The 21,621-nt window shown below is 44.3% G+C and overlaps 1 protein-coding gene and 1 long non-coding RNA gene across 4 annotated transcripts in view; one reads left to right on the top strand and one right to left on the bottom strand.

Annotated features, from left to right (window-relative positions):
* LOC137547142 (uncharacterized) overlaps positions 1 to 21,621 on the top strand; it is a 112,369-nt gene that overhangs the window by 35,728 nt on the left and 55,020 nt on the right. The gene's annotated exons all lie outside the window — the stretch shown is intronic.
* BRWD1 (bromodomain and WD repeat domain containing 1) overlaps positions 11,202 to 21,621 on the bottom strand; it is a 195,674-nt gene continuing 185,254 nt past the window's right edge. For 2 of the 3 annotated variants that reach the window (XM_068270377.1, XM_068270378.1), the window contains exons 39-40: positions 15,181 to 15,378; positions 11,202 to 12,556 (exon numbers count right to left, since the gene is read on the bottom strand). In XM_068270377.1, the coding sequence (XP_068126478.1) occupies positions 11,307 to 12,556; positions 15,181 to 15,378 (1,448 nt within the window). In that variant the 3' untranslated portion in view covers positions 11,202 to 11,306. The remainder of the gene's footprint in view (positions 12,557 to 15,180; positions 15,379 to 21,621) is intronic. The other variant, XM_068270379.1, reaches the window with a different exon arrangement.

Raw genomic sequence — 21,621 nt, 5'->3', positions numbered from 1 at the left:
GTGTTTAGAGGAGAGAATAGATGGAAACACTGCGCTTGGGTGGTGATCTGATGTCGGATCTGCGGGCGATCTATTGGCGTGGGTGGGTGATCAGTTTGCCCGCAAGGGGCAGGTTAGGGGCTGATTGTTGGGTGGCAGTGACAGGGGGTGATTGATGGGTGATAGGTGATTGGCAGGTGATTGACAGGTGATCAGTGGGTTATTACAGGGAAGGACAGATGTAATTAATGCACTGGCGAATTGATAAGGGGGGGGGGGGGGGGTCAGAGGGCAATCTGAGCGTGTGGGCGGGTGATTGGGTGCCCGCAAGGGGCAGATTAGGGTCTGATCTGATAGGTAAAAGTGACAGGTGGGGATAGGGGGTGATTGATGGGTGATTGATGGGTAATTAGTGGGTGTTTAGAGAAGATAACAGATGTAAACGATACATTTGGGAGGTAATCTGACGGCGGGTTTGCGGGCGATCTAATGGTGTGGGTGGGTGATCAGATTGCCCGCAAGGGGCAGGTTAGGGGCTGATTGATGGGTGGCAGTGACAGGGGGTGACTGATGGGTGATAGGTGATTGGCAGGTGATCAGTGGGTTATTACAGGGAAGAACAGATGTAATTAATGCACTGGCGAATTGATAAGGGGGGGTCTGAGGGCAATCTGAGCGTGTAGGCGGGTGATTGGGTGCCCGCAAGGGGCAGATTAGGGTCTGATCTGATAGGTAACAGTGACAGGTGGTGATAGGGGGTGATTGATGGGTAATTAGTGGGTGTTTAGAGGAGAGAATAGATGTAAACAATGGATTTGGGAGGTGATCTGATGTCGGATCTGTGGGCGATCTATTGGTGTGGGGGGGTGATCAGATTGCCCGCAAGGGGCAGGTTAGGGGCTGATTGATGGGTGGCAGTGACAGGGGGTGATTGACGGGTGATTGACGGGTGATTGACAGGTGATTGACAGGTGATCAGGGGGATAGATGCATACAGTAAACAGGGGGGGGGTGGTCTGGGGGGGGGGTCTGGGGAGAATCTGAGGGGTGGGGGGTGATCAGGAGGGGGCAGGGAGCAGGGGGGGGGATAAAAAAAAATAGCGTTGACAGATAGTGACAGGGAGTGATTGATGGGTGATTAGGGGGGTGATTGGGTGCAAACAGGGGTCTGGGGGGTGGGCAGGGGGGGGGTCTGATGGGTGCTGTGGGCGATCTGGGGCAGGGGGGGGAGAAATCAGTGTGCTTGGGTGCAGACTAGGGTGGCTGCAGCCTGCCCTGGTGGTCCCTCGGACACTGGGATCACCAGGGCAGGAGGCAGCCTGTATAATACACTTTGTAAACATTACAAAGTGTATTATACACTTTGTATGCGGCGATCGCGGGGTTAACATCCCGCCGGCGCTTCCGTATAGCCGGTGTGGTGAAATTTTTTGCAACTTTATCAGATTTTGCAACCGGTTGCATTTATTTATAGGTATAGCTATCAGAAAGTGCAACCTAACCATTGACTTTAACCTATCTGTATCAGAAAATGCAACCCAACCAAACCCTATTCTCACACAGAACCCTCCCCTCTTGCTCAACTAATAACCACCCCCTGGAGGGAACAATCCCCCCTCTTGCTCAACTAATAACCCCCCCTGGAGGGAACAATCCCTCCTCTTGCTCAACTAATAACCCCCCCTGGAGGGAACAATCCCCCCTCTTGCTCAACTAATAACCCCCCCTGGAGGGAACAATCCCCCCTCTTGCTCAACTAATAACCCCCCCCCCCCCTGGAGGGAACAATCCCCCCCTCTTGCTGAACTAATAACCCCCCCTCTTCCTCAACTAATAACCCCCCCTGGAGGGAACAATCCCCCTTCTAGCTCAATTAGATCTGTGGTTGCAAAAAATTACAGGCGTGTTAGCAGAGAGGAGCCACGCCTACACAGTCATACACTGTCCTCTATGGCAAGATGCAAAATCTGATGGGTAGCAAAATTTTTCACTACACCGGCGGGATGTTGCGGCGAGCGAGCGGTGACAGGCGCCGGCGGAGGATCGCGTCACGGATGACGCGATCGCTCCGCCCATGCCCTTAAATGGACCGCCGCCTCTGTGGGTGAGCCGGTCCTTAACCTCCTTGGCGGTAATCCCGAGCTGAGCTCGGGGTATGCCGCCGGAGGTCGCCGCTCAGGCCCTGCTGGGCCGATTTGTATTCTGAAAAAAGCAGCACACGCAGCCGGCACTTTGCCAGCCGCGTGTGCTGCCCGATCGCCGCCTCTCCGCGGCGATCCGCCGCGTGCAGCGGCGAAAGAGGGTCCCCCCAGCCGCCCGAGCCCAGCGCAGCCGGAACAAACAGTTCCGGCCGGCGCTAGGGGCTGGATCGGGCGGCTCTGACGTCAGGACGTCGACTGACGTCCATGACGTCACTCCGCTCGTCGCCATGGCGACGAGGAAAGCGAAACAAGATAGGCCGCTCATTGCGGCCTATCTTGTTACTTTCGATTGCCGGAGGCGATCGAAAGTACGCTTCCGGAGCGCCCTCTAGTGGGCTTTCATGCAGCCAACTGAAAGTTGGCTGCATGAAATACTTTTTTTTTTAATTTAAAAAAACCCTCCCGCAGCCTCCCTGGCGATTTTAATAGAACGCCAGGGAGGTTAAGGGCTCCACTTCCCGGCCGCCTCTGTGCGTTAGGCGGTCGGGAAGTGGTTAATCTTCTGTTCCACCACATCATGGGGGAAAATGCTAGTTTTGTTATGTGGCTTTTTAGAAAAAATTGCTGCCTTATATGTGGTTGGAAGGAAAATGTTGTCCATTTACCTTTAGGGTCATCTTTGGCTGTGTTTTGGGAGGAAACTTAGGCCCACTGCCTTTGTGCTACACTACCACATCACCACATTACAGTTAGCTCACCTGGGTCTTCAAGCCCCTAGATGTCTATGCAGTTGGTCCCTTGCTATCATCCCAACCTGCCACCCCCCAGGGTCCCACTGTTTCTATCGGAAGGCTGCCAACCTAGGCCGTGAACTTCTGTGCTCACGCACTCACGTTGCCAGTAGTGTTCTGCACATGCCACACAAGACATCTGACATACTGGATCCTTAACTACCCCCCCAGCATCACCAATCATTTCTTTCTCTACCCATGGGAAGCTGCCCCATCGTGCGTCACTCATTCCTCCACCCACCACATCCGGCAGCCAGGAGTGTTCTGCGCATATACAATACAATGGTTATTTTTTTTCCTCAATTATGAAAAGAAATTAAAAAAAAACCGTAATAGTTTAAAGTAAAGTTGGGCATCCTGAAAAATGTATTACACTTTACCATGCATCATTATGGTGCCTATAATCTATATTATGCATAGACTAAGTCAAACGAAATGTGAAAATATTTTGCAACCTTCGCCCATATGCAATTAACTTTTTCTCCTGAGCCCTCTCACCTTTTGTGATATTTTTACAACTAGACAGTAAAATACATTTTAAAACCACTAGCAAGCTAGAAAACACTCTGGATAATTTTGATAGTACTTTTTCACCTACTTTTAGGTACTTTTTCAATTGCTGAGTGCAGAAAAGAGATGAAAAATGATCTCTAAAGGAGAAAACGTTAATTGCACATGGGCCTATGTCATCATACTCTCAGTCATGGTAGTTTTGAATTGGTTACATCCAGAATATGGCTCTAGTTATCCTATTTAAATTAGTGAATGAAAGGCTTTCAAATCTCATTAATTGAATTCAAATATATTTTATATGGACCTTTTCTGTTCCTAGAGTCACTTTCCTATGATAACTAATGATGATTTGGCTAGAGTTAGTCATGGAGAAAATCTGAAGACATAAGTTAAGGCGACACCTTTAAAGACGATCTGTACAAGATTTCACTGCAAGCTTTCAAAACAGTTAAGTTTCTACTTCAGGCATGATACAGAAATGGATCAGAACATACATTACAGTTCTGATCCAGTTCTGTATTATGCCTGAAGAAGCAGCTCAAAGTTTTGAAAGCTTGCAAAGAAATCTTGTACAGCTAGTCATTAAAGGTATTGCCTAAGAAAAAAATTTTTTCCTAAATCTATGCATCTATTCTTTTTATTGTACCATTTCTTGTACATATTTTACCAATAAAAACAGACAATAAAGTCCAGAAATTGCACAAACTTTATTTTGTAGCAGAAAACACGTAGGTATAAATTAAGATTGCCCAAATTCAGATAACTCCGTACTTAACAGCAGCTTATACGCAACACGTACAATTATCATGAGGCCCAAAACTGCAAACCGTGCAAAAATCCATTTCCAGGCCCGTTACATCAAACGTAAGACAACACTGTACATCTGCTGAAACATAAAAGCCAAGCCCACCCAAAACCGACATTTTAGTTTTTCAAAACTGTTGGCAAATTGCATCAATGGTGGCTTTTTGAAGTTCCCAAACACAATTTTTTGTTCACAGTTTTGATTTGTCATTTTTTTGTTTTTGATCACTTCTACAATTCTTCCAGGACGACAGTTAAGACATTTGCAAAACCTCCACGCGGAAACGGAGATAACGTGGATAGATTTACCTGCTTGGAACTGTTTTTTTGTCCTTTTATAGTTTATGCCAAACAGCGATTCCAACAGAGAGAAGGCAGGCGGGAAAAGGAATGAAAGGTGGAGGCGGAGATGGGGTGAGGGAGAATGGGGAGGGAGAGAGGAAACATAAGAGGGAAGGGACTGGATGGATAGTTAGGAGGAATAAAAGAGAATGGAGAAAGCGTAGTGAAAGACTAGGTGGGTTGGGGAAGCAGAAAGCAAGAAGACCTGGAGGAGGAGAGAGAGGAGAAAGACAAAAGAGGACAGCATAAAGAGAAGATGGAGAAAACAGAAAATGGGTTGCAGACAGAAAACAAAAGACAGGGAGAGATAAAGAGAAGTGGGAAAAAGACGAGGAGAAAAGGAGTAAAAGGATAGGGGTTGAGGGTACAGAGGATTGAAGGAAGTCAGAACTGAACAAGTAACTTAATCTTTATTTCTTAGACCTAAAAGAAACAGGCAGATAATCTTTCAACACTGATGCCCTTGCACTGCAGTTCTGGGTGGAGTTAACATTTAACAAATTTGTTGAAAGTAGTTCACCCGGAGCAAAAATACCAATGGGAGATAAACCTTCAATCCTCTCCACATGTCCGGCCACTCTGCACTGCCTGAGCAGTGTAATGATTTTAGGGCACTTATGTCTAATGAAGACCAGGGGTGCACCATGGGCAGTCAGCGATTTTGAGCGCTGTTAAAACAGTGGAGATTTAGGCGCAGCCGGCGCCACCAGAGGCCGTAATATGAATTACGGCTATAGCAGCAGTCAGTGAGTAACTAGGGCGCCGTCATAAGATGGAGCGCAAATTACTTTTAAAACACTGCAATTCGTCTGCCACCAATAGCTGGTAGCCGAATTACATCATTCCCAAAATCCACAGCGACCTGGAGAGGGAATAGTAATTAACGCCGCCGGGACTTGTACAGGAGCAGGGTAAGCCGTAGATCGGCTGTATCCTGCGCCCAAAGAACCAGTAGCATATTCATAGGTATGCCAGCGATGTATCCACTGCAGCAGAATAACAGAGACTGCTTTTCCTGCAGGTATGGTTACTCATGACAGGGTTGTTTAAAAGGGAACCTGGCAGAACAAAAATCTGGCAGCTCTTACTGCTGATATTCCTGAAAGGGCAAGTTCTGGGGATGTCATGCTTATTCTGGCCTCATCCTATACAATAAAACCTAACTGTCCCTGCGTCATCCTTCCTGTCCCTGTCTGTGTGTCCGTGGGTTTTTTGTACTGTGCATGTGCGCAGTACAGACAACCATTGGGACAGGAGAACGGGCCAGGGAGCCGGGCGGACAGGCAGGTGCGTGCGCACTGACTGGCGGCGTGAAGAGACCTAGAGACAGTTTTTAAATGGGCGTAGGCCAACTAGTTACATATAAATGCACTACCTGAAACAAACCGGGATCAGGCATCTTCTGACTTCACTGGCCCCATGTTTATTTTGGACTGAACCTTAAAGCATACAATTTTGTGTTCGTTTGATAGATAATTTCCGACATGCCCGATCTTATTTTCGATCATTTTTCAGATCGATTTCTCGTAGAAGTGAATGGAAATAGGTAAGAAAAGATAACAGAGTCGCTCGGAAAATCGAATCGGAAATCGATCGGACGGAAAATCAACCGAAAAAACGCATTGTGTGTACTCAACATTAGATTCCCATTCAAGCAGGGAAAAAAAAAAAAAAAAAGGCTTTGGAGAGAGTGGAAAGTAGCAAGGGCCTCCCCATCTTTGTCCCCAGTGGGGCAATTTTCACTCACTTTCTGCTGCCGGATCAATCATTGACCTTTACGGCTTTAATAAGAACTCTGGTGGGAATGAGGGTCAGGCATGAACTTTTCAGGAGGCTCCAACTCTCTATTGTACAATCAGAAGGGGTGTGTTTCTTGTTGGCCCCGTCAGTGCTGGTATGCTTTACCTAGTCCCCTGTAATAAAATGTCCTTATGGAACTGGTCTCAGACAGGTACACATGCCACTAAAAAGTTAAATCAGGTTACAGAGTTCTATTGTGAGCCACTCACTAAACAAGTTGGAATCCACACCCTTTAAAACTAGGGTAAAAGCTGCACCATATTGGTTACATGCCCTTGATAAATTTGTTTAGAAAGTAGTGATTCACATTGCACTGCTTGCATTCCAAATCTGTTTCCAATGCAGTGTGTGTGTGTGTGTGTGTGTGTGTGTGTGTGTGTGTGTGTGTGTGTGTGTGTGTGTGTGTGTGTGTGTGTGTGTGTGTGTGTGTGTGTGTGTGTGTGTGTGTGTGTGTGTGTGTGTGTGTGTGTGTGTGTGTGTGTGTGTGTGTGTGTGTGGGGGGGGGGGGGGGGGGGGGGGGGGGGGTGAGAGGGAAGACTGGCCAGAACACCCCAACTAAAATATATTTGTCATCTACAAATACCAAACAGAGATCGCTGTTTATTATCAGAAATCAGAAAATGGAAGACATATTAAACAGTAATAAAACTTCATTGTGGCTCTCCCCAACGTCCTACAGCTCAGTGTCCCAAAAGAGGCAGGATGTAGGCACCTCGATGGTGATCTTTGCCCAGGAAAAGTAGCATCTAGGGCAGGCATGGGCAAACTTGGCCCTCCAGCTGTTAAGGAACTACAAATCCCACAATGCATTTGCCTTTATGAGTCATGACTGTGGCTGTCAGACTCCTGCAATGCATTGTGGGACTTGTAGTTCCTCAACAGCTGTTTGCCCATGCCTGGTCTAGGGTGAAAAGGGGGTCACTATTAAAAAAGTGGAACTACAGGATGACTCCCTGGATAAATAAGCATAATGTTCCCCCCAAAAAAATGATTTCTGTACACTCTGATTGGAGGCAGACTTAAAACAAGGTCAGGTGTCTATCAAAGCTTATTCAGAAACAACATTTAGTGTGAAAAAAGTGGATTCAACATAGTAAAAATTTGAAGAATCTCAATCTCTGGGGTCCTTTTGAAGGACACCTTGCAAGAGAAGATACTGGAACTCTCCTGTGGTTCTAGTCATGTTTAGCCATCAATTAATATTGGGTAGGGAAGAGGAAACTGAAACAAGGGGAAATTGGTTTGTGTCGGGCATGTCAGAAAGCGGGGGGGGGGGGGGGGGGGGGGGGGGAGGACTAACTAGCGACATGTGATTTGGAGGAAAGGGGGAGGAATAGCTTAAGAGTACTTGGACTGCTGAAAGAGTCCTTAAAGAGTGTCTGAAGCCTAAAAAAATACCTCTTTTTACTGGGCAGTCCTATTCAGCAATAAGGCCATAGCTGAAACGCTGCATTCCCACGGCAGAACGATTAATTAATACCCCCGAAATCCCCTGGGGGAAAAATCAGGGCTTCTTCCTGGAAGAGGCAGAGCTTTGTGCAGTAGCTCTGCCTCTGCTCACATCAATCTCCGCCTCCTCCTGCCCCTCTCAGTCTTCTTTCACTGAGAGGGGCGGGGAGAGGTGGCGATTGACTGAAGGCAGAGCTACAGCGCAAAGCTCTGCCTCCCCGGGCAGCAAAATCCACAACCTGGAAAGTCGTGGAATTTTGCCCCAGGATTTCGGTGGTATTGATTTCTCTGCCGTGGGAATGCGGCGTTTCAGCTATGGCCTTATTGCTGAACAGTAAACATAGGTTTTTTTTAGGCTTCAGACTCTCTTTAATACAACCTGATCTATCTACTATGGGTACTTGATTCATTTCTGCTTTTAGGGCCTTTGTGCACAAGCCCTTATAGTAGCAGTCTAGTTTTCTAGATGATGAAATGGAGGCTACACACTGTATCTAGGGTCTGGGGTCTGCATTGACTGTGGAGCTGAGGTGTGGGCTTCATGTTTTTAACACTGTCCTGTTCTCTGTTTGCATGTAGTAGCACGTCTGAGTTTTCTGAGAATACTTACTGCCACCATCAGGAGAGGAGGAATCTGTTTTGTCATCATGTTACTTCTCTGGTGTGTCTGCCCAAGTCCAAATTAAACTTTTATTTAGTTCTGCATAGACTTGGAAAAGGAACAAAACCTCTTCTGGGAGAAATTTGCTCTCACTTCAGCCTTGTCGGTAATCACAGTGGGGCTGCACTCCTCTTCAGACACAAGCGGCTCCATGGTACTGCCTGGCTACGCTCATGCCTGAAGAGGTGCATGGCCCCGATGTTAAGGAGGGTCCAGGCGAGAGGTGGGGACCAGAGCACCGCGTGGGAAGCCTCTGGAGGATCTCCCTAGGTAAAGTATTTACTTTTTCTTTTTTACTTATATATGCCTTGGTTTATCTTTAAATTAATTATGGCAATGTAACAATGGCCATCAAAAAGAATCATGTGACCAGAAATTCCTGTTGAAAATGAAGGTTCTGGAGGGATGAGCAGATGTTTGTGCGGAGAATCAAATAGAAGAACAAGCATTTGTTAAGGTGCCCATTAACGGTACAATTTTTTCATAACATGCGATATTTCGACGCAATTTTTACGAAAGAAATTGGAAGGTAATTATCGAATGTTCCCATAATCAGGTCGATTAGGGCATTATCTCTCTTTAGATACAAATGTAAAATCCAGCTTTCGGATTGATGGAATTTTCAGTTCCAATCGACCAAAGAATAGATTCACATCCATTTTCACCAAACACTGCGCTGTTTTCTGTACATTTCGATCATAAATATCTCATCAAAAGATCGCACCTGATGAAAATATTGTACCATTAATGGACACCTTTAGACTGACCAGAAGCCAGTTTACGGAGTTTTAAGGTCTTGCTGCTTTGCTACCGAAAATACCCGATGCTAGATTGAAGGGGGATGCTAGACTTTAAGAGTTGAATATGTTATACAAGCTAATAAAGGCATTGTTCAACATAAGCAAATGGCCAGGTATGCCTCCATTCCCATCAGCTAGAACCACTAGACTTTGCAGAGATCTAAGGGGCAAGGCTAGCTTTACAATATACATGTGTGTTTCTGAAGAATAAGTCAGTTTTATTGATGAACAGACCCACCAAGTTCCAGGGGAAGGGTGGGGGGAATCATTTTACTTCTGGATAGTGTGGCTCAGTCAGGGTTGAAACCTAGAAGTTTTATTTTATTGCTGCTCTGAATCTCCATCTGTGAGAATTTTCATCATTTCCTGTTCAAACTGGAAATGGGGAAATCTCTCCACAAGTGACAAACTAACTTTTTTTTGTTGAGAAGTAAATATTACTTCCAACTAGTGTTCATTGTCTGGTCTTATATTCTGCTTCTTAGAGTACCAGTTCTCATGGAGGTCCCAGGTACTGGAAGGCAGGGGAAATGGCTACAATGGAGACACAAACAATAAAACACCTTCTATAACCTTCTTTCTACACCATTCAAAAACTAAAATAAAATAAAAAAGTTGGAACTGGGTTTAAAACAACCCTTTAGTGGATTGCTATAAAGTTGGTGAATTACTATACATATTCTGCTACATTTTTAACTCAGTGTTGCTAGTCCACTGACACTAGAAAGGTTCTCTTGTCCATTGGTTCGTTTCAATCCTGATCCTACTCCACACCTAACTACTAGTCTGCCCTCCGCCACATGTAACCACTGCCTGGCCTCTGTACTGGTGCAGCTCTACGATATTGTGACAAAATGGAGGCATGAATGGGGAAGGAGCGCCTATGAGCACGGATAGAGGTCAGGAAAACCTTGCCAATTGCAATACACTATGAGCTAGCTTTATAGGGACTTGGAAAAATATATGTTTTTTTGAGAAACTTGTTGAACCCTTCCAAAACAGTGCTGCATGTCTGTTTCAGGGCAGTGACTTTATGTGCAACTATTTACTGCACTTACAAGTCTACCTGAGATGACACAGATACAAGCATTGATACTTATCCGGGGCTTTCTCCAGCCCCTGCAGCCCGTGGGCTTCCTAGCTGTCCCCCCAGACCGACCCACTCTCCCACAGTGCTACCCGGTAAATTCATTGACTGGCCCAGTTGCCCTACACTGTGCATGTGCAGTCCCGGCCGCGCATGCCCCCTGATCACGCTTCTGTAGCCGGGAGCGCGACCAAGGCCGCGCAGCTGACTGCGGGAAACCAGTGAGGGAGGAAGCTCCAGGTAAGTATAAATGCTGGTACTAGTTTCATCTCAGGTTTCCTTTAAGTCCCTTTTCTAACCACTGTCTTAGGTCACCCTCATCTCTGGTTGACTTTATTCTGAAAACAGAAGAAACAACATTTGTGCGCTGGAAAAAAACAAACAAAAAAAAACAAAAAAAATAAAAAATAAAACAGACAAAGAAGAAGGAAAATGAAGCTGTGATTAAAAATAAATTAATGGCACAAGTACTGTACATACTTTGGGAAGAAAGTTTAGTTCAAGTTTTAAGGAAATGGAGCAAAAACATACTAAAATTCTCTGCACCTAATTTATTTGACTCAAAAAAAAAATTAAAAAGGAAAAAAAAAAACCCTCAAACACTTGTAAACTTAAAGTGTGCAAATTAGAGTTCAATGGCTGATCAATCTAGTCATAAAAAGGAGTCTCTAAGTAACAATCTCTCACTGCAAAATTCTCTAAGCTTGCGGTTGTAAAACTTCTTATAACACAAATAATATCTGCACGCAGACGCCCTTCTGTGCCATCTTGAGGCCCCTTTCGACATCTGTGCTAGTAATGCTTTCATAGAATAAGTGCAAGTCAAACACATACTGTTTTTAGTCACATTCATTAAATGTATCTTCTCTGTAGAAAAATAGACGTATATTCCCTGAATTTTTGCATTTAGAAAAGTCAATACATTTTTCGCCTCCTTAGTTACCGTAGAAACTGCCTGGCCCTTTCTCGGGGGTTCGCCCTCCTCCTAGAGGTAGTTCTAAACTGCCTGTCCACGTTTTCATCACTCTGAGCTGCATTTTCCGCTTCATCGTGGTAGCGCACAGTTCTTTTGCCCTGGTTTCTTGTCCGGATCTTAGTCTGACATCCTGCATCCATTTCTTCCCAGTCGTCATCTAAGCTGTTCTTTGTACGCTTCCTCTTTCTATCGTTTTCTCTAGGTTTTAAAGAACTTTTTCCATTCATTCTGTTTTTGGAAACATTTGCATTGTCCGAGAGTGAGGACTCTGAATCAGAGCATGAAACACCGTTCTTTTTACCAACAGAGCTCTCTCCAGAATTGGAGAACTTGGCACTATTTTCCGCTCCTGAAACGGAGGTGGCCTCAAAGTCACTTAATACTGTTTTTCTAGTGGGTGGAGATACTGATGAAGACAAAACTCTTTTTCTGGGCAAAGTTTCAAACTCAGAGTCTGAATCTAAGGATTTTGATTTTGCCTGGGGAGATGGCCTATCTAGACAAGGACTACGTAAGAATTCATTAGCACCAGCTAGACAAACATTGGTTAGAACCACTCTACAGTCTTTTGGTGGTCTGTTGTTGAGTAGGCCCCTGGCTTTATTTAATACTGCACTATCACTTTCTGAGGAGGAAGAGGAGGAATCTGATTCCACAACACACCTACGGAAACTGGTGGCTGAAGGAGCACAAGGCGATTCAGAGTGCTCATCTGTACTTTGGTTGTCACCGTTTACGTGGCACTTTTCCTTCACACTACCACTCACTGAGTGTTTTGGAGAGGGGGATTTTACACTGTTATCTGAGCTGTAGATACTAGAATCATGTTTTAGCTTCTGTGGAGCTCTGGATGACTTTGTAGATTTTAGTGGAGTCTTTACTCTCCTTGATCGACATTCTTGTTCACTGTCGCTCTTAAGAGTGGCCTCCTCTTCGCTACCATCCAACAGACGTCTCTTTGCCTTTGCGGCAGCCGTCCTTGGGGGCAACCTCCTGCTGTTTTTGCCTGCGCTACAGTCGCTGTCTGAGGTGGAGCCGCTGCCTTCAACGTCGCTCATACACTTGATCTTACTGGCTGCCATGGCAGCACTCTTGCGAAGGGTCTTCTTCCTTGTTCCCCGATGAAAACGTGTCTCAGAATCTGATTCATCGGAATAACTTGAAATTTTCCTCTTGCTGGATGTAGTTCTCCTTTGGTTATTGCCCTGAGATGCTAAAATGTAAAAGAAAAAAAATAAATATATATTTATATATATGTTCAATGGACCCATACAATTATTCCTTTATAGGGTTTGCAAAGACATCTCTGACCAAAGATGAACAGATGAACTCCAGACACAGATCTAAATATCAGTAACAATCAAAAACTGACAAATATATAAATGCCAAACCAAAAGAACCAGAGATTAGGACAGGGTGATTTGTTTAAACAACTGCCATTTAGTAAATCTTCTGCCAGTTAATCAGTCGCTTCCAAATATGACTAAATTCAGGTTCTGGAGGATTTCTGTTGAATCATACTTTGCATGCATATCCTCCAAATAATAACACTATTAAAAATACCATGTAACAGCTTAGTAAGCAGAGTGCCCAAATATTACCTTTATTCTTACAAGGTTTCTACAGTTTCCAGGGCCATAACTGAAGGAAAGGCGTTCCTAACGCCAGAGAGGGTGTTTTGCAGGAGTGCCTCTCATGCAAGGGACGCCCCTTCCCCTGTTAGTCTACTGACAAGTTAGATGTCAGATTCCTGGGGGGAGGGATTCACAGCCGGGCGCAGGGCGGGCTGAGAGCGGCACAGAGGACACAGAGGCATGTCATGGAGCAGGGAACATGCCTCTGTGTTCCATTTGTACACTTTAAATGGGAACTGTGGTGAAAATGACAATGAATAAAATTGCTTATTTTTTGCAATATATGTATAATTATTTAGTCAGCGTTGTTTGCCCATTGTAAAACCTTTCCTCTCCCTTATGTACATTCTGAAATTTATCACTGGTTGTGACATCTTTATTTCTGCCATGTGATCTGTACAGAATGTTCATTACTGAGAGTTCTATGCACAGAGAAGGATATTATTTTGCTTGCTTGGCAGTTAGAAAAAAAAAAACATTATTTCCCACAATGCAACAAGGTTCACAGACAGCAAACTGTCAGGACCATGGGTCATAAATTGCATAAGTGAATTGCATATGGCCCACTGTAACTTATTATTATTCCTCCACATAATCACTTCCTTTAAACAATTATATCTTTTTACAAGGTTTTCAATCCCTTTCTTGTAGTATCACAGTCCTCACCAATGGGTTGAAGGAACTGGGGTGCGTTAAAGACCACCTCCAGCCAGAATGGCCATACATTGATGTAGCCTATGCACTGTGTACAGTTAGATGAACGTATAAAGTTTACATCTGGTACATCATATTGGATAGAACAGAGTCACATCTATATCTGCAAGTAGCACTTCCTTATTTTCTCCTGAAGCTGAAAGCATTGTGCCCTCTTCAGCCTGGTTAACTCCCCTGCTCTCCCTCCCCTACTCTCTGCCTGCCTGGATCAAATTACTTCTCTTTTCACAGTGTGTAGGAGAGAGAAGAGACTGGAAAACTGCTGCAGCCTGTCTTATGTCTGTCTGCTATAATTCTTATTTCAGATGTCTGTCTGTTTGGATTAGATCACATGGACATGAGGAGTGGAGTTATCACATAAATCCCCCAGCATCCTTTGCACATATGGTTTAGAAAGAAAAAACAATGCCCGGGCCCAATTTCACACTGGTGGTGGGGATTTCTAGACCATATGTGGAATATGGACCCTGGGAGTGAGAAAATCACACTTTATCATGTGTGATTTCATATATCTTGACAACTTATTAGGTTTAAAGCAAACTGTAATTTATAATTTAGGTACTCTAAGTTAACGCTCCTGAACAAAGATTTAGGGCTGAGGCACACTGGCCGGCATTTTGCAGTGTTCGCGTTCTGAAAAATGCTTTCTCATTCACTTGGACGATTGTGGCAAAAGAGTCTAGTTCCAGTGAACGAGAAAGCGTTTTCCAAAATGCAAATGCTGTGCAAACCGCTGGTCAGCCCTGATAGGTGTTCTGCAGCCATGTGACAATCCATGCAAGGAGAGAATAAATTAAAGAGAACCCAAGGTGGATCTTCGGGGGGCAGATGGGACACAGAGGAATGTCCTCTGCCTAATGACATGCCTGTGTGCCCCCCCAACCACCGCGCCAGGGGGCGTTCTTACAGGGTTTCCTGAGCTACCATTGGACAGCTCTCTCCCCTGGCCACGCCTCCTGCCGCTCCCTGCACGCTATGAGAGACAACACAGTCTCTCAGTGCAGCGTCATGACCCAGGGGTCACACAAGTGGAACTGGGCCATTCTGGCACAAATTGCGGCGTTTTTTGTAGCTACCTGATCGGCTCAGCCCTGCGGATCAGGTAGCCTACTTTTTTTTTTTTTGAGCCAACCTCGGGCTCTCTTTAAACTGACATAAGCAAGTTAAATTACACAGAAGAGAATACAGTGTGTGACAGGTAAAAGCAAACGTCCGTTATCTTCCGGATGAATCTTGTATAAATTGTTATGGAGTTAAGAAATGGCACACCTCAATATTTCACAAAGTGTCCCCAATTTAAGGATGGCCAAGTCTATTAATTTCATACTATTACTGACTGAACGGGGAGAAGCAACTATTATTTGGCGGCACGCTCTATATTGGCAAGGCTTATATTTTCACCCAAATGACTAGCAAGAGAAATACAGATTTCAGTTACAGAACATGACACATATACGGCACATTTTAAAACTTCACCACATGCACATACCGCGCTTTGAAGCAGCTGGCTTGTGTTTCCGTCGCTTTTTAGCTGGTCTGGACCCATTTTCCCTGTCTGTGTTGGAGCTGCCATCAGCCTTATTATTGACTCGGACATCAGAGCTAGAAGAAGATGAAGAGTGGGAGGAATGTGCTGAACCCGAGGTAGAGGAGGATGAAGAGGAGTCCGTGTCACTCTCTGGAAAGACTAGGGAATAAGCCGGTCAATACATTTCACAGCACGTTAAAGCAAAAGTATCTTCTGAACAATGAGTCAAATATGCCTTCCTGATTCTACTTCTACAGCTGAGCCACAATGTAGTCAAACAGCACCAAGCAAAGCCTGTAGCCCAAAACCTACCACCACACTAACGATTGCAAGCCAAACCCAAGAGGCATCCCACGCTGTCAGGAAGCAAACTGGCAGGGGAAAAAAGTACACAAGAGAACGGCCGAACAAAGAGCCCCTCTCCTGCCGGTTTGCTTCCTGACAGCATGGGTGATGGATTTTATGACAGGTACTAGTGGATCTAAGCCCGTTTAAAAACGGGCTCTCGGTCTGTTTTTCTGCCGCCGCCAGTCAGTGCGCATGCGCGCACGCAACCGCCCGCCTCGCTCCCTGGTCCCGTCCAGCTGTCTGTGTCCGTTACTGCGCACATGTGCAGTAGAAAATAACAGGGACACAGGGAAAACCGCTGGACGCAGCGACACAGGGGCTTTATAGTATAGGATGACCTTTTTACACTCTGGCAGCCAGTTACCATAGTGTGGATGCACCTATGTGATGCATGATGCTTTTTTATACTTATATGTGCAAATTAATTTTTCCTAGTTCTCTATCAGGTCTGGCAGGAGGGGTTTATTTTGATTGTCTGTTTTCCTCCATTTTATGACTATTTAAGTGCACTTTCAGTGTCAGGTTTTATGCACTTCAGCACAGCTTGAAAATAGGTTAACGCCCAAAACAGCAGGGCTGTTGCTTTGCCTCTGTGCTTGTATCCTGTTGCTGGCTGTATGACAGCATTTTAAGTGGACCTGAACTCTTGCACAGGATACAAAGAAAGCAAAACAGAAATGAACCCTGTATGTATTTAAAGAGTTTAGCCTGTGCAATTCCCCCTCATTTGTGTCTAATCACTGGTTGTAATTTGATCTCTCTCGTGTCACATGACTGCCTATGGCAGATAATCCCATTTGAAAGTACAAGCTGCAAACAATATGTCTGCTTCCATGAATCAGGAAGTAGAAACTGTGCAGATTTATTTTAGGATCTGTATCAGCCGTAACAAAGATTTTTTTTTGTTTTGTTTAAAGGTTATTACGCTGTTGTGTAGCTTTTAGAGCAGAGAGGAGTTCTGAGTTCAGGTCCACTTTAAGAGCTATAACAAAGAGCTTTTAGTTACATTTTGGTGGTGCCGACCTTTCCATCCGATTTGCTATTGTGTGCTAGTTGGTACACTGGGGCTTACATTTGCATAATCCTGCATCAACTTGGATTGGACTATATGCAGAGTTCAAGCCTAATTTAAAGCGCTTGTTTAGACGTCAATTTTTAGTGCACATGTTCAGAGGCAAAGTTAGGGCCTCCTAACTACTAACCTTCCTCCCTCTGATACAGGGATCTATCCCTCCAGGTCAGGTGTTTCTGTAGCTACACTTGTTATGGATATGAAGATCATGACCCTTGAAAGAGGGGTCTCTAGGCTGTGAGGGTCACCAAGGGAAAGGGTGTAAAAAGTGGGGGCTCCATGATTTGCAGTTCCTCCCCTGCATACTATAGTACATTTGCATAAATAAGCCATGCAGAATGCTTTGCAGATTGTATTTCAGTAAGTTTTGCACTAAAAATATACACATTTCCTGGCTGGGTGAGTCCTGTAGCTTAATTTCCTGCTGAAGTGTCAGTGCCATTTTACTAGAATGAAAACTGTCTACACACATTTCAATGCCATATCCACTGACAAATGGAGGAGTTCAAGAGCTGGAATGAGGCAGCAGCCAGTCTCTTCTTGTCATGCTGGATACACACGTTGCGTTTCCGCGTTCGATGCGGCGTTCGATTCGCGTCGATTCATTATTTCCGAGCATTTCCGAGCGCATTTAGATTATTTTTAGGTCGAATGCCATGTAAAGTATGGCAAATCGACCTAACGATCCATCGACCTGCGAATCGGACATGTTGGAAATAATCGAATCGACGCGAATTGAACGCCGCATCGACGCGGAAACGCAACGTGTGTATCCAGCTTCAGAATAGATGATCAGACCCTGCTTGACTCCTCCCTCAGCTGGTAAGAGATCAATCCTCTGCAGGCAGCACTGCAGATACAGCAGAGTCTTATAAAAGGAGTTACAGTAGCTGCAGTGCTGAGCACAAAGATAATCTTTCAGCAGCAGAAAGGGGAGCTGAAGAGGCCTCTGGGTCACGTGACTCATCATTCCAGTAAATATTTTATATTAATAGGGACAACTGGGGGGAGGCGGGAGGATAAAGTCTCAATATGTAGACAAGATAAGGTAAAAAGACAGTGGGAGCCTAACATTAACAAACAAACACAGAACACTTATATCGCGCTTTTCTCCTGGCGGACTCAAAGCGCCAGAGCTGCAGCCACTAGGGCGCGCTCTATAGGCAGTAGCAGTGTTGGGGAGACTTGCCAAAGGTCTCCTACTGAATAGGTGCTGGCTTACTGAACAGGCAGAGCCGAGATTCGAACCCAGGTCTCCTGTGTCAGAGGCAGAACCCTTAACCATTACTCCATTCAGCCATTATGGGGGGTGGAGAGGGGGGTGGGGACAGTATAAAGATTAAGGAGGTTGGTAAAGCTTCAAGTAGCCCATTTCATGTAAACAAAATTGGTAAATGTGGTGGTAAAAATATAAAGTGCATGGTAACCAATGCTCGGAGCCTTGCAAATAAAATAGATGAACTAGAGTTCATTCTGAATGACAAAGGCTATGACATTGTGGGAGTAACCGAGACATGGATGGATGAAAGCCATGACTGGATAGCTAATTTAAAAGGATACAATGGCCTCAATTCACTAAGCTTTATCAAACACTTTATCAAACGTTTGATAATTTACCTCATGGGTAAAAACTAATTTTGAATTCACTAAGGTGTTATATTATGTTATATATTTATTGAACATTTTATCAATAAAATATTTGATAAATATTTAACACTTTAGTGAATTCAAAATTAGATTTTACGCATGAGGTAAATTATCAAACGTTTGATAAAGTGTTTGATAAATCTTAGTGAATTGAGGCCAATGTGTTTAGGTGGGATAGAACAGGGAAAAAAGGTGGAGGGGTTTGTCTCTTTGTTAAGAATTCTTTTACAGCTGTCCTCAACGATGAGATGGAAGAAGATTGCGAAGATGTGGAGTCCGTTTGGGTAAATATTCATGGTGGAAATAAAAGTTGCCAATTGCTTATTGGGGTATGCTACAGACCACCTCTTATTAATGAAGCTGCAGAACTGCGATTACTACAGCAGATTGAAAAAGCTGCAAGTAAAAATGAGGTCATAGTTATGGGTGACTTCAACTTTCCAGACATTGACTAGAGTATTGAGGCTACCCATTCTGGTAAAAGCAGCAGATTTCTGGCAGCACTACAGGACAATTACTTGACTCAAATGGTAACGGAACCAACTAGGGGGAATGCGTTACTGGATCTGATCATTTCTAATAGACCAGATAATGTATCAAATGGGCAGGTTCAAGAACATTTGGGAAATAGTGATCACAACATGATAACGTTTGATCTGGTGACTGATAGGCCACGGGGCAGCGGGACCACTAAGTTCAATCAAATTAGGCAGGCACTAAGTTTGGTGAACTGGGATAATGTACTACAAGGGGAGGACACTGAAGGGAAATGGCAAGCTTTTAAACTTATTCTCAATCAATATTGTAGTATGTATATCCCATATGGAAACAAAATGTCTAGGAATAAAAAAAAAAGGCCTCTATGGATGAATAGAAAGGTTAGGGATAAAATGAGGAGGAAAAGGAACGCCTATAAGGTCCTAAAACAGGAGGGGACCGAGGCTGCACTAAGCAATAAGGAGTGCAATAAAAATTATAAAAAAGAAATTAGGCTGGCAAAGATGGAAGCTGAAAATCAAATCGCAAGGGATATCAAATCTAACCCAAAAAAGTTTTACAAGTACATCAACTCTAAAAAAAAAGAAAGGTTGAGGGTGGGAACTCAATGGTGGATGACCAAGGTAAGGCAGAGTTATTAAATGCTTTCTTTGCTTCTGTCTTCACAAAGGAAACAGCACTGTTGCAAATTACAGAGGCAGAAGAGTCTCAATCTTCTAACTGTAATATTAAATACTTAACGCAGGAAGAAGTGAAGGCAAGACTAAATAAATTAAAAATAGACAAGGCACCTGGCCCGGATGGCATGCATCCTCGGGTCCTAAGGGAATTAAGTTCAGTTATAGCTAAACCCCTTTATCTTATCTTTTGTGACTCTCTTGCAACTGGCAGAGTCCCAGTGGATTGGCGTATAGCCCACGTTTTCCCATTATTTAAGAAGGGCAAAAAATCAGATCCAGGAAATTATAGACCTGTAAGCTTAACATCAGTTGTATGCAAACTATTTGAGGGGTTACTAAGAGATACTATACATGACTTCATAGTAGCAAATAATCTTATTTCTCAGCATCAACATGGGTTTACTAAAGACAGGTCCTGTTTGACTAAAATGCTCAGCTTTTATGAGGTAGTGAATGCTAATATGGATATTAGGAATGCTGTAGATGTGATATACTTGGACTTTGCAAAGGCCTTCGACACTGTTCCCCACAAAAGTCTGGTGCAAAAGTTGAGGATGCAAGGACTGGGGAAGAGTCTGTGTGCATGGATAGGGAACTGGCTAATGGACAGAAAACAAAGAGTTGTGGTCAATGGATTGTTCTCAAAATGGGAGACTGTTAGCAGTGGGGTCCCACAGGGGTCTGTACTGGGTCCAGTGCTCTTCAATTTATTTATTAATGACCTAGTAGATGCAGTAGTGAGCAATGTTGCTATTTTTGCAGATGATACAAAATTGTGCAGAATCATCAACTCTCAGGAAGATAGTGTCATATTGCAACAGGATCTGGATAGGATGGCTATATGGGCACATAGATGGCAGATGAAATTCAATGTTGAAAAATGTAAAGTCATGCATTTTGGTCGTACCAATGGTGTAGCACCATACAAAATAAATGGGATACAGTTGGGGACATCAAACTTGGAGAAGGACTTCAGAGTACTCATCGACAACAAGTTAAATAATCGTACTCAATGCCAAGCCGCTGCAGCTAAAGCTAACAAAATTTTGGGATGCATTAAAAGGGAAATAAAAACTTGAGATGCTAGCATAATATTGCCCCTGTTTAACTCTCTAGTAAGGCCACATCTGGAATATGGAATTCAGTTCTGGGCACCACATTACAAAAAAGATATTGCAGTTTTAGAGCAGGTGCAGAGACGAGCAACAAAATTGATACGTGGGATGGAAGGTCTCGCTTACCAAGAAAGGTTAGATAAACTGGGTTTATTTAGTCTAGAGAAAAGACGCCTTAGAGGAGATCTAATTAACATGTATAAATACATCAGAGGGCAATATAATAGCTTGGCGGATGAGCTTTTTGTCCCTAGGCCTTCTCAAAGGACTAGAGGACAGGAGATGCGCATGGAGGAAAAACGTTTTAGCCATTTATTTAGGAAAGGGTTCTTTACAGTAAGAGTGATTAAGATGTGGAATGCATTGCCACAGGAAGTCGTTATGGCAAACTCTATACCTGCATTTAAAGGGGGCTTAGATTCTTTCCTTGCGTTGAAAGACATCCATGGCTACAATTACTAGGTTATGCCTAATGATGTTGATCCAGGGATTTTATCTGATTGCCATCTGTAGTCGGGAAGGAATTTTTCCCTTTTGGGGCTAATTGGACCATGCCTTGTAAGGGTTTTTTCGCCTTCCTCTGGATCAACAGGGATATGTGAGGGAGCAGGCTGGTGTTGTACTTTGTACTGGTTGAACTCGATGGACGTATGTCTTTTTTCAACCAAAATAACTATGTAACGCCATCCTCTTCGTGATCGCCTAACGCCGATAGGCGTCGGAAAGGTGGCAGCCCCAAGACCATGTAAAGCAGAAAGGAGTCAAATCATGGGGTGGGGTTTTGCAGGGGGTTCCCACGCATCCGCTCCATCATCAGTCTACCAGCGGCGATTTCCGCTATTAGATGGCGAAACAGTCTGTTGACATTGTACAGCGCTGCCGATCTACATCAGCGCTGTACTGGGGACAGCCGTGTCACTCGGCTATCCCCTGGGGAGGCTCCGATCGCAATCCCCTCTTATAGGCTGATGCCTACGAGAGAACATCGCCGTGATTGGCTGGCGGGGGGAGGGAGGGGAAAAAAAAGAATAAAAGTAATTTT

Source organism: Hyperolius riggenbachi, chromosome 2 (genome assembly GCF_040937935.1).
Source record: "Hyperolius riggenbachi isolate aHypRig1 chromosome 2, aHypRig1.pri, whole genome shotgun sequence".
Lineage (NCBI taxonomy): Eukaryota > Metazoa > Chordata > Amphibia > Anura > Hyperoliidae > Hyperolius > Hyperolius riggenbachi.
The sequence above is the reverse complement of the archived record's forward strand: the minus strand, read 5'-3'. Positions and strand labels throughout refer to the sequence as shown.